At 37.6% G+C, this 17,674-nt stretch overlaps 2 protein-coding genes and 1 pseudogene across 6 annotated transcripts in view; 1 reads left to right on the top strand and 2 right to left on the bottom strand.

Moving 5' to 3' along the window:
- TM2D1 (TM2 domain containing 1) overlaps positions 1-2,769 on the bottom strand; it is a 40,816-nt gene extending 38,047 nt beyond the window's left edge. Inside the window, exons 1-2 of the mRNA XM_006919264.3 lie at positions 2,593-2,769; positions 649-722 (exon numbers count right to left, since the gene is read on the bottom strand). Coding sequence (XP_006919326.1) covers positions 649-722; positions 2,593-2,750 — 232 coding nt within the window. The 5' untranslated portion in view covers positions 2,751-2,769. The remainder of the gene's footprint in view (positions 1-648; positions 723-2,592) is intronic.
- Positions 2,770-11,088: 8,319 nt separating this feature from the next.
- Positions 11,089-17,674, top strand: part of PATJ (PATJ, crumbs cell polarity complex component) — a 289,564-nt gene continuing 282,978 nt past the window's right edge. For 3 of the 5 annotated variants that reach the window (XM_015595195.2, XM_006919265.3, XM_015595198.2), the window contains exon 1: positions 11,089-11,242. The gene's annotated coding sequence lies outside the window, so the exon portion shown is untranslated. Of the gene's footprint in view, positions 11,243-11,384; positions 11,667-17,674 lie in introns of those variants that run through there. The other 2 variants (XM_015595196.2, XM_015595197.2) reach the window with 2 other exon arrangements.
- LOC112485855 lies at positions 15,289-15,408 on the bottom strand (annotated as a pseudogene).

Here is a 17,674-nt window from a genome sequence, read left to right on the forward strand (position 1 = left end):
TCATTTTTTCCTTCTTTTTTTTTAAGATTTAGGAAAACAACCATGAAAATCTATTATGACAAAGAAATGCAATATTTTGTGCTTCTATTGGTACAGCCACTATGGAAAATGGTATGGAGGCTCCTCAAAAAACTAAGAATTTATCTACTGTATGATCTAGCAATCCCTCCACGGGGTATTTACCCCAAAGTTTTGAAAACTCATATCTGAAAAGATATTTGCACACCGATGTTCATGGCAGCATTATTCACAGTGGCAAGGACATGGAAGCAACTGAAGTGTCCTACGATAGATGATTGGCTAAAGAAGCTATGGTACATACATACGATGGAATATTACTCAGCCATAAGAAGAGATGAAATACTGCCATTTGCAACAACATGGATGGACCTTGAGATAATCATACTTAGTTAAATAAGCCAAACAGAAAAAGCTGAAAATCACGTATCACTTAAATATGGGATACAAGCCTAAAAGCAACAAATGAACAGGACAAACAGAGACTCATGGACATGAACAATGGACTAGCGGTTACCAGAGGGTAGTGAGGAGGGAAGAGGGGGAAGGTAGATGCGGAAAAAATTTAAATAATTTCTTCAATTAAAATAATTAATTAATTAATTAAATACATGTTTCTAGAAGTCTTACCATGAGCTGTGTAGTTTGTACAGTTAACTGGTTCTTGTGTAGCATCGTTTATTTTTGGATCTTTACAAATATATGTAAAAAGAGTTAAGGAAATATGAACTATATTCCAACACAAAACATTACTTCTTGTCTTTAATACCTCATATTATACACTTAATGTTTATATTCACATGTAGCGAGGCTGTTAGTGTATCCAAGAGAAAAAGCACAAGCATAAACATACTTTCAGTGTCACTAAATAATACCTGAGCATTAATCTATTACAGGAAAAGTATATTAACATATACTAAAAGTTCTACCAGAGGATGCCATCTTAAAGAACATTAGTCAGAGTTTAAGCACAAAGCACAAAGAAAAAATGAAAATAAAAATCTTTAACAAATTATTGTAAGAGTGTTTCAGGGTTAAAAAAAAATCAATTTCCAGAGATTTGACTGAACTCATTTATGGGGTCCCAAGTATTGCCATATATACATAATTTTACGTAACACAAATAACCCTGTGAGGTAGAGACTATTACTTCCACATTACAGAAACACAAACTGAGGCTCAAAGTTTGAGTGACTTATCCAAAATCATATAAGTGACAGTAAAATAAGGTTTCCTGATTGCAGTCCTGATTGCAGACTGCAGGGAAGATGGTGTTTTAGGTGGGTCTACAAGGTCTCCTCACAAAAATTTAAGCTTTTGGAAATGTAATAATTATCCTCTTATGGATGTTAAAAACACCTGGGGTGCTTTTCAGTTTCCTAAATATTTTGACACTAAAATGAAATAAGTAAGGTATTCACAAGATGTCTCTGGACATAGAGCCCGACACCTGTTTAAGGTTTCTGAATTACTACTGGAAACCTCATTTTTATGCCAGGAGTAACAGATATTTTCTAGTTATCATCACCTCATAGTCTTATATTATCAGACACTTCTCTCTAAGGTTCAAAAAGCATAACTCTTCATACTGCCCAACTATTTTCTTAGAACCACTCTGACATTTCTGCCAACAACTCAATTTACTAGGTCAGTGATTCTCATAGTTTAAGTGAAATGATATTCAATAAGAGCTACTCTGTAAAAAACAGAGTAACAGCTGTCTCTCCCCTAGCTCACATAAAAAATACTATAGAATTTTCTTAATTTTAAGATTTTTTTCTCATAGAATCTTGTACAACCTTTTTCGTTGTACAAATTTTGTACATAAGTAGCTATTTTAATTTGAATGTAACTTCCAATTCATATTGTTCCTCAGTTTATAAGAACTGTTAAATGAAAAGATCCCCTTAACCCCTTCGGCCTGTTTTCTCTTCTGTAAATAAACAGGTAACATATATAGTCCCTACTTCTTGCCAGGCATCACTCTACGTGATTTACCTGTAGTACTAACTGATCACAACAGACCTTTAAGTTGGTTTCATTGTTATCTACATTTTTATTCATAAAACAGGGTTCAAATAATTTGACCACGGCTACAGAAATCTGCCCCCAGACGGTCTGGCATCTCACGAAGTTTGAAAATGATATAAGGTAACAGATGTAAAGTTAATGATAAATGGGCAACAAACACCGGCTACATCATTATTAATTTTTAACCCCAAGTTGGCAAATTTACAGAGTTGAGCCTGTCAATCTTATTACTAGTGCCTAGATAAGGACTTTGCATATTTCAGGATCTACATGTTTGCTGAATAAAGCCACCAGTTAAAAAAAAAAAAAAAAAGTGTACCAGAAGAGGAAACGCCAACAACTGTAAAATTCCAAGGAAATCACACACAGTGGCCTCTGTTCTTTCCATCCCCCATCGCTCTTCACTTGCCTGGGTCCCTTCGTCATTAGAGGCCACAAGTCACCGTTCCCTTCAGTACAACCCTAGCCCGCGCTGAAGCCGCGACCCACTCGCGACCCCAAATCTACCTCGCCCCTAAGGGGGTGCTCCTCAACAGAGGATATTGTCCTACTTTGAGGTCCTCGCACTTAAGCGTCTCCTCGCCCCCGGCAGCAGCAGCTCCCCAAAGTCCCGTGGTGACCGACACGAACCACAAGACACTCAGGAGCTGAGCAGCCACAGGCTCAGGAACGGCTGGCCTGTAGGGCCAGGCGGCCGCCATGCTGGGGACCAGCGCATTCCCCACGACTTCCGGTTCCGCCTTCGCCTAGGCGCGGGCGAGAGGAGGGCAGAGGGAGGGGGGCTCTTAAAGGGACCGTGCTTTGACTACACAGAGGTTCTCCGCCCCGTGGGACGCGGATTCAACTCGGAGAGTTTGGGTTGGTCTTCCAGACCGGAAAAAAAGAGAAAGCTATCTTGGAGAATCAGCTACCTTCTATCCAGTGCTCACTTTGGAACTAACCTGCTGCGTCTCTTCTGTCCGCGAAAGTGTCAGCGGCGTCTGGCGATATGATTAACGCTTTACAAACATTATGTTAGTCCTGGTAGGATTTGGGTTTGCAGATAACAAACTAGGCTTAAAGACGCTAATAAACATGTTACTGAGTTGGAATAAAGGGATGTTTACCCGATTTCAGAATCTGTGCTCTTACTATTATAGGTATAATGGCCTCCTTAGAGGAGAAATCGTTATCTTAGAGGAGAAATCGTGAAAGGCTGCTACTACCAGTACTTAAGGACTCTATCATAAAGATGGGCATTACACCTTTATTTTTAATAGTGAAAATTTAGGTGAGGGAAAGGGGCTATAACAATAGGAGACCAAAGACTTTATGACTACACTAAGTGAAAAGTTGGAGGTTTTTCTCTCCATCTAAGTTCTGCAGTGAAGATATCTTTTATACTGAAGAAATGTGTACTTTTTAAAGTGAAACTTTAATCTTTTTTCTCTAATGTAAAAACACTTGAATTTGATTGGTGCCTCTTCACTGACACTAATTTTGAAGACATGGATCATGGTTCTCAAACTCTAGGGAGCATCACAATCATCTGGAGGATTTGTTAAAAACACTGAAGGATGGGCTAACCCTCAGTTTCTGACTCTGAAGATCTAGACGGGGGGGTGGGGGGGGCAGAATAATTTGCACTTCTAAGGGGTTCCCAAGTGATGCTGATATTGCTGGTTCAGAGTACACACTTTGAGAACCCTGGGATAATGTTCTGTATTATAAGTACATGAAATTATTTTAGTAATATTTTAGAATTGTAACTATATTTAAAATTTTTCTTAAACCAATTTTGCAGCATTACTGCACTATTTTTTAAAAATCCCCTTCTGTGGCCCTGTGTCTCCCAGGCAAATGCCACCTATAACAAGCCTTCTTTTCTATTTATCCAATAGACTGTTCATTTTAATGGTTGGTGTCTACATAGGTGTTCAATATAAAGCTGGATGATTATGATACATTATTTTGAATTGAGTCCTCAAAGGTTTATTTGAAATATAAGCATGTAAATTGGCTTTAAGTTATGTATTCATAAAGAATAGGTGGTCACTTGTGCCTGAGCAACCAAGCAACACAGTACCTAGCCCTTCTCAACCAGTTAGGACTGCACGCCCCTACTATGTAAAACAGGGTGTCCAGATGTTCTCTAGGTGACAGCTACTTCTCTGGCACCCACTTTAATCCAGTGGCAAAAGTATCACCTCTTCCCTGATTCAGTGAGAAAGAGCTGGTTTCCTAGAGGTGTCATGGGCTGTGGCACACCACCAGGATCTGCGGCATACCACCAGGATCTGCGGCATACCACCAGGATCTGCATCCTTTCTTCCCCACCAGGATCAGGGAAGACAGGAGGCAGCATTAAACTTTTTCCACATTCACACCCCTACCTTGTGACTCCGTGTTCTCTCTAGGAATCTACTGGTTTAGAGGAAAAAGAAGCAACTTCTAGCTCTTCTCCTGAACCTAGAAGTCGAATCCTTAATGAGACGGCTATTTTTAAATCAAAACTTTTATGTTTACAGGTTTAAGTGATAGAAAATTTGAAATTTACTAGTTCAATTTTTAAACTTTAAAAATTGTATGTATGGTCAAGCTAAGATTAAAATGGATAACTAACTCGATTGGATCGTTTTTATGTGTGTATGTGAACTCTCACCAGATCTTTAAGTCTTGTCATTTACAGACAGTTATTGTTTTACTCTGATGTTTTTGCAAAAGTGATTTGCAAAGATGTTTCATCTTGCAAGAAATCCATGGAGAGGACCCTGACACTCTAAAATACAAGTTTCTAGTAAACTTTCAGATCATACTATTAAACTGGGTGAAGATTTGCAGAATTCTAGAAAAAAAACCTGAATTCTTAAAACTGTTAACAAAAAGATCAAAACAAGAATTAATAACATGGGACTTAATGAACTGGTGAGGATGATTATAATTTTATGAATTTTTATTTGAAATATTATTTTATCTGTTTTCCAAATATAAGGAATTTTTCTCCTAAGCTATCTGTGACTTATAGCAATTTAGTAAATTATACCTTTGTAAGCAGAATTAATCATTTCTCTCCAGAATTCAGAAATCTTAGCATAAACTACACCTTCACCTTTATTTTTTCTTTTTATTCTTTCTTTAGTTACTTCCTATCTCACGATTAATATGAGAGGTTAAGCACTCGCTATAATAGTTGTTTCCTTTTTCCCCTTTATTTCTGCCTGGAAAGATAACTCGACACTGGGCATCATCTTTAAACCTACTTCTCAGGTCAAAACGTGCAACTGGCTGCACACATAGTCATGGATGTTCAATGCCTAGTGATGTCAACCCCGATAAAGATATCAGATTTGGAAGAATACGTTTTCCTTGAACAGGTAACACAACAAATAAATACATGATTAAAAAAAAAAAACTATCAAAAACCTTAGAGAAAAAAAAATCTTAGAGAAAGTTACTGGAGCTACCACCAACACAATAGCCAACCAGGAAAAATCTTTAAATTCCCTTGTGCAAGTTATATTAGACAATAGGATTGCTCTTGACCGTATTCTAGCTAAACATGGTGAGGTTGGCTGTGTGGTTAATACCTCCTGTACTTGGATAAAATACCGCTGGTAAAATAGGGATGGAACAAGATAAAATCTGGGCACAAGCCAAATGATTAAATACAGTGCCCACTGACACCTCAGGTTCTCTAATATCTTCAGCTGACTGCCTCAGGTATTGCCTCCTGGTTCAGATCTATTCTTCGATTTGGACTGAACATTTTATGTTGTTTGTAATTATAAGAATTTTTACTGTTATGTTTATTTTACATAGCTCAATGTTTTAAAGACAGTACCTTGATAATGGTTGCTCAACATTTTGAGATGATCACTAAGGCTTATGAGATGATGTGACAAACCTTAAGAAACGACAAAAGATTTTTTCCTTAAAGGAACATGATGGTAAAAACTTCCTCTGTTTGGCACTCTTATTGCTCAAATGTGGCCCAGGTTTCCTAAAAAACCACTTTCCCTCCTATATGGGACATGACATACCAGAAATGAGCCTTTCTGATGACAACAGACTGACAAAGGCATGATGTACTGAAAATTAGCCTTCCTGGCAATGGAGGACTAACGATGCTTTTAATAACTAATCAGTGTTGCTTTCCAATGATTGATCAGCAATGCTTTCAAGGAAAGATTTCAACTAAAAGGGGAAATATAAACAGAGCCACTTTAAAATGGAGTCAGAGCTGCCATCCCAGAGGAACTGCCTTGCATGTCTTACTCTTCAAACCTTTGGAATATTAAAACTGAGCAAAATATCATTTGCGCTGGGTCTAAAGCTGTATTGTATCCCAAATAACTGTAAAGAAAACAAGAAGGCAGACAGTATGACTACCAAACTGAAAATTAAAGACATTCTTTATAATTAGGGTCACTGTGTTAGCTTATCTGCACCTATAGAAATTCCTTTCTTATCTCATTAACACCCATGGAAATTTCTTCCTTCTATTTATGTAATTGTTCCCATTTCTCATAAATACCCCTTGCCTTCACCTCCTAATTGAAACACTATTTGGGTTCTGCGTGAATCAATGCTTCCCAAATATCTATTCTTTGTATCTCAAATAAATGTATGTTGCCTCTCACTTGGGAATTTTTATTTCTAGGTTAACACATTATACTGCAGTTCCAAGAATCTGTCGTTAAGTGAGGATTTACTGTATTTTCTTGCTGACTGCAGGAATGTTGCCGATCTTTATATTTGTGTCATTTTTCATATAGATTTTGAACAATTAACTATTTGAAAATGATTATGCTTTGCTGATTAACTCCATTACAAAATCTATTTTTATGGTTCTAATGATTATCTTCATCCTCTTCTACAATGTATATAAACTGTAAACAAGAGTCTCACCATGAAAGTAAAGAAACAATACTAAAATTTTGACTCTTGAACTGATGGTGTATTTAAAAATTCACTTTCTCTTGTTACTGTCCCTTAGTCTATTTTCTCATGGCTCAGTAAAATACATTAAAATACATTAAAATACATTAATTTATTTGCAACCATAGTCTCTGATCACTTGATTACTCCATTGTCTAATTTTAGTAAGAAAGTTCTTAAACCTCAATCTTAGGCAGGTTTTCAATGCCAAATTTCTATGTCACATAAAAATTCTATAAAATTCTATAGAAAGCAAAGGATGTAAATAGCATAGCCCAATATGGAAATTGCTGTGTAGAAACATTAGGAAAGAGGATTACCAGTGAAGAATGAAGCAAAACATCCTTTGGCATTCAAAGCTCTGCACATTGGATCTTTCCATTCCTAAAATTCTAGCAGACACCTAATTACATTAACAGATAGTTTTTGCCTATAGCAAAAATTTCCGAGGAAACCAATCTGACTCCTGTTTCCATGTTTAGGACCGAATATTAGGAGATAAAAGCTTTACTTTCCTCGATTTTTAAAAATCTGTTTTGGGCAATTTTTTTCCACTCTGGTGATAAATTCATACTATCAGGACTCTGATAGATCTTTATTTTAGCCATCTGCACATTTTGAATTCTACTACATCTACATCTATGCTGTTGCTCCTCAAGTATATCTAATTGTGTCCTCTCTTCGGTGCACCAATCTAGCCACCTACTATCCAATTAAATAGACTCATCACTTAATAAGGCCTACTCTATGTCAAGTATATTTCATCTTGAATGTCAGATATAGAATCTAAAACTGACTTTATCAGAGTCCTGTTTCTCAAGAAAAACAAAACAGAATAAATTGGCTTTTCTAAGTTTCACCACCTGTATCCTTTTTATCAGTTCAAAACTTATAATCATCTTTGCACTGCAGTTTTCTCCTTGTTCTTCTTTAATCCCTTTATCTAATAAGTGACCAATTTTTTGTGTGTTTTTTTTTAATCCTATATTTTCACTTTATTTCAGGTATAGCTTATTTCCTACTATAATGGCTTCTTTCTCTTTTTGATTCTAGGCTCTCCTCAACTTTGTCAATCCATTATTTTTTCATGCTGCTTTCAGATTAATCTTTCATTTAAAAAAAACCTGTGTCATATTCAAAATCTTATTCAAAATTCTATTTAAACTCCTTGGTATTTACCCAAAGGAGTTGAAAACTATGTTCACACAAAAACCTGCATGTTTATAGCAGCTTTATTCATAATTGCCAAACGTTGGAAACAACTAAGATGTTCTTCAGTAGTTGAACAAATAAACTGTAGTACATCCAGATAATAGACTATATTCAGTGCTAAAAAGAAATGAGCTATCAGAAGCAACCTAAGTGCCCATCTGGATAAAGAAGAGGTGGTACATATATACAATGGACTATTACTCAGTCATAAAAAAATTAAATCTTACCATTTGCAAAAACATGGATGGACCTAGAGGGTATTATGCAAAGTGAAATAAGTCAAAGAGAGAATGACAATTACCATATGATCTCACTTATATGTGGAATCTAAAGAACAAAAGAAAAAAGAAAAAAAAATGAGCTATCAAGGTATGAGAAGACATGGAGAAACCGTAAATGTATTTACAAAGTAAAAGCAGCAATCTTAAAAGCCTATATAATGTATGATTTCAACAATCTAACATTCTGGAAAAAGCGAAACTATGGAGACAATAAAAAAATCAGTGGTTTCCAGGAGTTGGAGTGGGGGTTATGAACAGGCTGAGCAGAGAGAATTTTTAGAACAATGAATATATCATTATACATTTGCCCGAACCCATAGAATGTACAACACTAAGAGTGGACCATAATGTAATCTATGGACTTTGGGTGATTATGATTATGTCAAAATAGGTTCATTGACTTTAACAGATATACCACTCTAGTGGGGGATGTATGTGTGGGGGCAGGGGATAAACGGGAAGTCTCTGTACCTTTCTCTCAATTTTGCAATGCCCCCCAAAACTACTTTAAAAAATTTTTTTAAAAATAAATACCAAATCATTAAATGTTAAAAAAATAACAAATAAAAATCCTATTCAAATATTTTCAGTGGTTCTTTAATTTCTTAGAGATGAAGAATAAAGTCTTATAATCTGAAGTTCTTTGTAGTATTTTCAGGTCTTCCACCATCTGCCTGTCTGACTTTATTTACTACTGTTCTTGACTGTTTCCTTATTGTCACCAGTATCTATTATGCTCACTCCCTTCTGCTGCTTCATTTTCTGAGTACTTTCTATGTGCCAGGTATATGTGATACATATATTCTTTCATTTAACCTTCAAAACTACCATGTGAAGTTACCATAATTTCACTAATTAGAATTAGAAGGGTTAAGTAACTTACCAAAGTCAAATACTTTAGGAGATGGCGGAATCAGGATTTAAGCTCAGATCTGACTTCAGAGATGTGTTCTTAAAAATTTTGTTCATCTTCTTTATTGTATGAATAAAACTTGAGGGTTTTCAGAGGTAAAACAAACAAAATTTGGTGCCAGAAAATGTTTACCACAATAAACTCCTTAAAAAATGTATTGAATAAATTAATTTTTAAAAAATTTCCAAGAGCCAAAAGAAAGCTCACATTAAATTAACACCACAAAAACACAGAGAAAATTAGTTTAAATATGGCAGAGATGGATGTTTTCTGGGGTGGTCATGGAGGCAGCTTCGCCTAAGAGGTGAGACCTGAATCTAGCCCTGGGGAAGGGTAGGGCTTACAAGACATTCCAGGCATGGGAAAGGGGATGAGTAACCAACAGAAAAGCCATGGTGTGGTGATTCCAAGGGCATGGATTAGACCTGTTGAGTCAGAGTAGGACCTTGGAGAGGTGAAATGGGAGATTAAGTAGAAGAGTTAGCAAGAAGGGAAGAGTTTAAGAGAGTCTTGGAACTCAGAAAAGAAGTTTGAACTGTTTCATAGTCAATCCAAAGTCACATTATTTTTGAGAAAGGGAGAATATGTTTATAACTATCACCAAATAGTAGAGTAAGAAGAGACCAACATGTTTGCAAGGTGATGGTTTGAGATAACTGGTCTCCACCTGTATGCTGCCCTGACTTGGGAAGTATTTCCTTCTCCATTTTACCTGAAGCACATCCCAACACCTGTTAAGACCTGGTTAAGTCCTAACAGATGCTTTTAACAAACATAATACATCTCTCTCTCTCTTTTTATTTTATAAAGTTCTGGCTTCATTCTACTCGGTAATTTAAGTTATTATATAAGTTTATTTCCCTCAATAGTTTGTTAGTTCCTAAGAAGTAGGGACCATGCTGAAATTGTGTATTTTTACCAGGCTTAACAATATTTCCTTTAAAACCAGCAAACTAACAATGATACTATAAAGTACATAATGCATGCTCTTACAACAGATGATTTTATGTTGCAGTTGTTTTGTATGTATGCCTTATCTCCCTTGAGGACAGGTATTCCATTTTTAACAATTTACACAATCATAGTGCTTAACAAAAACATTTATTCAGTGAATACATACCTGAAGATCAATTCTTTTTATCGTTAATGTGTGGACTATGTTAGACAAAGTAAAACGCCTAGCATCAAAATTCTCAAGTTAGTTACATTAAAGAGAGTGGAATAATACCATTGTAGATTTTCAAAGATCTTTTCTCAACGTTATGACAAATAATGCTAGATTGATTTCCTTCCTTTTCTCAACTAAATGAGGGTGAAAAGATAACTCTCAGTTAAACTTCTTAGAATTTTATATTGGGTCAGTGGATATAAAAAACACAAAGAGGGATGATAGAATAGGACGAGAGACCAAGCATATTTGACCAAATCCTTTCCTCAGTGTCCTCCTTTAATTTCCTTGATCTTGGGTCTCCCTCTCAATCCAGCCCTCCTACACCACCAGTCCAGCGACCTTCCCACCCCATTAGAGCCGGCTACCCCCACCACCTGGTGTTTCATTTGCCCACTTGACCCCCAAACCCCACCTTTTCTAGGCTCTTTAACCCTCCCTCGCCCAGCTGAACTTCACCTGCATTAAGTAGAGAAGCCAAGGGCACCAGCGCTCCCTCCCCAGAGTCGGCCTCCCGCGGGTTCAGTCTCCCCCGCCTACGCCACCCCGGCGCCCCGCCCCGGGCAGGGAGGTCGATGCGAGGGGAGGGCCTGCCAGGTGAGGCGCGGTCACCCTGGGCTTTTCACTTCCGCCCAGGTGAGGGAGGGCCGACGCCGGCCCTCCTGCCCGCTCCGAGCTCCCACTGCGAGTCCACCCAAACAGGTAAAGCTCGGGACCCCGTCGTGCGGGCGCGCACGGCGCGCAGGGTCCCTTCGCCTCGAAGCTGGCCAGGAGCACCTCCTCCTCCTGCGCCTGCGTCCCCTGCTTCCGACGCGCCCTCCCGCGGGAGGTGGAACGGGAGACGCAGGGCGCCGCCGGCCGCTCGGCCTGGCCCACAGGGGGTGCGGGGCGCGGTCCTCCTGCGTCGGCCTGGATGACCCCCACCGTGGCCCGCGCCCCGCGGGGCTGGGCTGGCCGGAGGCCGCGGAGCCGCCCTGCCTCGGCAGGCTCTGGCGGCCCTCAAATCAAGGCCTCCGCTGTTCCGGGAGTGGCAGGGATCAGATTTTGCACCCAGATCAATGCCTGCGTCCCCTCCATCCCGCCGCCGCACCCAGAGCTGGGCGGAGCCTTTCCTCAACAGGTGAAGGTGAAAGGAGTGAACAGGTGGTGGCGTGCCTTGGAGGCCCGGAGAAGGAGGGGGTGCCCAGCGAGGGCGCGATTTGGCCCCGGCCCCATCTGGGCGCCTGGTAGTCACGTAGCGGAGTTCCCCGGGTCGACCTTCAGGCCTGGGCCCTACTGGCCTTACTTTGTAGATGAGGAGGACCAAGCAGAAAGTGCTCTGACCTCCAGCCTTTGGGGAAATTGTTGGATTCCTGCTTTAAATCAAGCTCAGGAAAGCACTTTCAGATCTTTCCCTGTCCCTTCCAAAGCTCCCTAACTCTCCTGGCACACCTAGCTGGCCGAATTAATCCCCCCCGTGGAGTGTTCACTTGGCGCTTTGTCGTATCCCCAGATGGCTCATCACTTTGGATTCAAATGAGTTGTTTACTGGTTTGTCTCCGCGATTGAGACGGTGCGCCTTTCAGGGCCTTGTTTCTATAGGTTGCTTCTCAACTGCATTTGAAGTCTGTCCATTGATAGGTGCGCAAAGAACAAGTGTTTCCTAAATGAATGAAGAAGCCCCTGGAAAGCTAGAAGAAAAAGAAATCTTAGTTACATGGAGGATGGTAATACTACGTTCTTGGCTGTCTAAGCTCCTATTGGCTGCCAATTCGTTTGCACAAATCTTTTTTAAAGGAAAACTAGGGAGGAGCGGGGATTAAAATTCAAATCGGTTCATTTTGCAACATCAGAAAAAGGCGTGATCATGCCTTTTAACTAAAATTAGCCTGTTTCTAAGCCCCTAACGGCTTTTATAAGAATTATTAAAAATTTTAAATAATTAGAAAGTTAATAAATATCAGAGTTGGAAGATAATTTATGGGTAAAATTTATAAGCTGAGTTCAGAAGAGATTTGTCTTTGTTAATTGGGATTCTGAGACAATGGTTCAGTATTCAGTAATCTTTGTTAATTGCATTTTTTTTTTACCAGAAAGCATTTAATAATTATCCTTAAACTAAACAACCAAGCAGCCTGAATTTACTTGCTTTGTTAAAGTTTAATAAAAATACATTTGATGAAGCCAAAATGAGATTTAATTTGTTGACTTATGACTTTGCCCACCTTGGTACTAGAGTAAATTTTTTTAAGAAACGGGACTATTTCACCTTAATATTTGAGATTGCTTGACCATTGCTGTGTGTTGTTGTTTTTTTTTTTCCACTCACATGTTTTTGTATAGATTTGGATGCCTTTTTTAAAGCCCTCATTTTAGGTTCTGATTCAAATAGAGAGAAATTTAGAGCCTGTCAATACCCTTTCTTTAGTCTTCAGGGTAGATCTATGCCACGGACCTAAAGCCTGTTTACTTTTTGCGTTTAGAATTATAAGATACCTTGGGGAGTTACATTCTTCTGTGCTGTTGGGTGTCTGAAAAGAGTTTCTCAGGGTCCTTAACTCACCTAAATTCTTGAACTGAGGAAGTTAATAAATCTTTTCATTAAGTTTCCTCCACCTAGAAATTGAAATCAAATTAAATTTCTATCTATGCATCAGCTTTTTTCAAATGTTCCATTAACTAGTGATGGCTAAGGGCATAGGTATTTTTAAAAAGCCACAATATTATAGTAGTTTCTTTCAATCAAATCCTACAGTAAATGAGACATAAAAAATTCATGGTACAAACTCTCTCGATCAGTGATGTAGTGGAAACTGCAGAGCATAATAAACTACTCATTCTCTTGAAGCTGTACAACTATGAGGACAGCGGCACACTGTGGTATTTTAATGTTTAGACTGTGACCTATTGTAGGTACCGTATCTATGACAATTTAGACTCAGCTTTATCACGTTTAAACAAACTTGAAATTCCTTGCATAAGCCATGTTTGTTTCTTAGCCCAGCCAAATAGGCCAAAGTTGTTTAGCTGAAGGTTTCTTATGACCATAAAATGAGTGAGACATGGGTTCCATTTAGCCTGGATGCTATTTGCTGGATAATCTTCGGCTTGCTGGATGTTCTTAATCTACTCTTAAAGCTTTATTTCCTTTCCCTAGATAGTACCCAACACCACGGAATTATAGTAATTTTCCAGGCCTGCTTTGTGGACATAGTTTAGCCTTTATTAAATATGAGTTAGAGAGTTGGGTGACCAACAAGGTTCTATCCTTTGCCTTTACGAGGGATACTCTACCACTATGGTTTACAAAATGTGCACGATGATTCATTGGGAGGTTAGGAAGGTGACAGTAAAACTTCGCTTTTTAGTTTTTACCTTACTTGTTTCTATTTTATGTTTTAAAACACATACGACTTGTAAATATAGTAGTATATGTTTGTAATTATAAAAAAATGAAGGTGAGCAGTCAATATATTTTTACTGATAGGAATGTGTTTAAGAAGTTTGAAGGCCATGAATCTATCCTATTACTAGAATTACTTTTTTAAATAGAAATCTGGACTCAATACTTCTCTATTTAAAAGCCTTTAATTACTTCCTGTGACTTACAAGATAAAGACCAGTCTACTTAGCATTATTTACAAGGCCCCTCTCAAAGAAGTCTTATTTAAACCAGTGCTTCTCCAGTGATCAGTAGTGAAAGATCAGGATTTCCTGCCCAATCTTTCAAGGACTGATATTTTTGTAAGATAAATTTTTAGAAAAATGAATTGCTAGAAAAATGAAATTAAAAAAGAAGTACAAGGTAAGTCAAGTTATTTTTTTTAATTACTAAATTTAATAGATGTAAATTATTCTGGCACATTACATGGTTTCTAAATGCTTACTCCCAATTTTGGTACTTATCTGTTTGTGGCCAGGCATCAATTTGCAGCCCACACTTGCAGTAATACTAGTCTAAACTACTTTTGTGCCCTTTCTACTACTTTTAGAGACCTTATACTACTAGGTCATTTATAACTAGTTACTATTCTCATAGAAAGTCATGCACTTTTATACCTGTATGCAATAGTTTTGTGGTCCCTAGGCTGTCAGCATCAGGATCAACTGGAAACTGTTAGAAATGCATGTTTTCCAGCCTCACTTTAGACCTACAGAATCAGAATCACTGGGGTGGGCCCCAGCAATTTGTGTTTTAACAATTCCTCCAGGTGATTCTGATGCATGATAAAATTTGAGAACCACTGACCTAGAACAGCCCTATATGTCATTCAAACTGGGACACTTTAGAGAGTGAAATGGAGCATTATTAATGATTCTTGGTAATCTGAGGCTGTTTTAGTCAAAAGAAGACAAATGGTTACTCTTAATTTTACACCCCATTCTTTTTCTTTTACAAGAGGTTTCTAATGTGTTCCCATTCCAGCATTCCCAAACTTCCCTAGGCAGGGTTAGTCACTCTCCCTTTATAATTTTTCTTAGCACATGGTACATACCTCTATTGTTTGTGTATAACTTACAATATAATTATCTTATTGTCTTGTTATGAATCTGTTTTGCTCTCTCATTAGTCCATCTTAGCCATAATGTTTTTGTCCCTTATATTTTTAAGCTCTAAAATTAATACATGTTTTTTAAATAAAGTTCAGACAGCACCAAAATCTATAAAGTAAAAGTCTAATTTTTATTTTTAGGCGAGGTAGCCCTTGGTTGACCTCACAGATTGCAAGGACCTTGTCAGCTTACAATCCTTTATTTTTACTTTTTTACGCCTACAAGCACCTGGTCTTCCTCGGTGGTCTCCCATCAAAGTACTAACCAGGCCAGACCCTGCTTAGCTTCCAAGATCAGATGGGATCGGGCTTGTTCAGGGTGGCATGGCTGTAGACTAAAAGTCTAATTTTTTATCTCCCCATCAATCACTATTACTCAATCGATTACCTTTCTAAATCTAGAAACCTACATATACACAAATATGTATATTTTTTTTCTTTTGAATGGGAGGAAATATTTCCTGTATCTTGAAACTTGCCGCTTTCCCTATTTAGTTGTGTATATTAAATAATGACCCTTTGTCAACACAAAGAGTTGAATTGTCAAAACATACTTATGTGAATGAGGGATCTTACCCAGCATCGAACCTTAGTCATGATTCAGAGGTTATAGGCAGGAGGAGGCTGGCATGGCAGCGAGACACAGACATTCCTTGGTAGAGAAGGCCCCAGTCTATAAGCGCAGCTTCCAAAGAATGTCATTTTCTTCTACTTTAGGCCATATCATCAACATAAATACCTAGTTGCATATAGATTGACATTAAGCCATTTAGAAATGTATCTCTGATGGACTTTTATTAAATTTGTTTACAGGAGTAAAATTCAACCGGAGAACACATTTTTTTGTTTGTTTTGTTTTGGGTTACCAGACAAGTTCTGAACAATGTATGCGGAAACATTTTTCTCAAAACTTTTTCTATTTGGGGAATCCCAAGTTTTATATTCCATTAGTTACACAAATAGAAAATGTCTGTTATTATCTCCCATCTTACAGCCAGCTATGCCTTAAATGACCATACATTCTCAGATTACTTACAAAAAGCATTTAAGACAGATCAGGTATTTCCTGACATTTTAAAACAAGAGACTCTTATCTTAGCTTGTTTGCCAAGAGGTCTGGTATCTAGCTGGGAATCTCCAGGTGGTGGCTTGAGCCACAGGCTTGCTATTAACTGTTTCAGTCCCATTCCCATTTCAGTACAGTCAGATTTACTTATTATTTTAATGACTGGTTCCTTTTGATAGTTTAAGTTTTCCAAGAGTCTTGTTATTAAAACCAACACAGTGAATATTCTTGTATACACATCTATGTGCCCTTTCGCAAGTATTTCTTTAGGAGAGACACTCAGAAGTAGATGTTCTGGGGAAAAGAGAATGTAAAGTTAGTACATTAATAGATATTGTCATGTTGCTCTCCTAAAAATTATGTAAATTTCTATTCACACTTGTTTTTCCATGACATCTAGAGTATAAGCTATTATTAATTTTTTAAAAATGCCAATCCAACAGTAAAAAATACCATCTCATAGTTTTAGCTCGCATTCTTTGATTTAGAGAGGCTGTTGTATTGATGACCACAAAGCGGCTATTGTCAATCTTTTTGGGCTGTAAGCTGCTATAGAAAAGGACAGTGCCATTGTGACTGCCCCTCTGTTACTCAGTTACCTTTCTATGGGTGTTTGTAAGGGTTGCACAATTGAGATTTTGAGCACATCAGAAGTGTTTATGTGATGCTCTATTCAGCAGTTCTTTTGATAGTTATCATTGAATCCAGTGAACTTTTGAATTGAATACATGGACCTTTTATCAATGCCAGTGGCATCCCTTACTGGTCTTTGATATGCTTTCTTACTTACTGACCTTGATTTCGAAGGTAAGATCTCCTTAAGGAAGTGTACTGATATGAGAAAATTTTGACTGTGTAATACTCATATTTCTTTGATGGTTCATTATAACAGTGTACCACTAGTAAAAATGACCACTGGGAAAGTGCCATTTTGGTCATAGCAAAGGTTTTGCTAGCTTTTTGAATTTCGATTACATTACATTTTGGGCTAATTTGAACAAATCACTGGAATTAAAAAATATTATCCATAGAAAATGCCATATTGAGGAGACTCTCTTAGATGACTAGTAAGAGTCTTGGATCATTTGTGCAGCTTGGGGATATTTTTTTTTCAGATCTCTTTAAAATCTTGATCTTTTAATCCGTATGTTCTTTTCCAGCCCAGGATCCTTTTTTTTTTTTTTTTAAATACATTTTATAAAAGTATAGTTTACATACAATAAGATATACCAATTTAAAATGTATAGTTTAATGAATTTTTGACAAGCGTATACATCTATGTAAACAGTATCCCATTCAAAACAGAACATTTCCATTACCCCAAAAAAGACCTCAAATTTTTACCAGTCAACTCCTTTCCACCTGCCCAGGTGACTAGCCTATAGCTATAAATTGAACTTCATATGAATGGAATCATACAGTTTACATCCTTTTTGTTCCATTTCTTTTCTTCAACTTACTGTTTCTGAGATTCATCCGTGCTATGTGTGTATCAGTAATTTTTTCCTTTTTATTTATGAGTATTCTATTTATGTT

This window comes from Pteropus alecto, unplaced genomic scaffold (assembly GCF_000325575.1).
Source record: "Pteropus alecto unplaced genomic scaffold, ASM32557v1 scaffold25, whole genome shotgun sequence".
Lineage (NCBI taxonomy): Eukaryota > Metazoa > Chordata > Mammalia > Chiroptera > Pteropodidae > Pteropus > Pteropus alecto.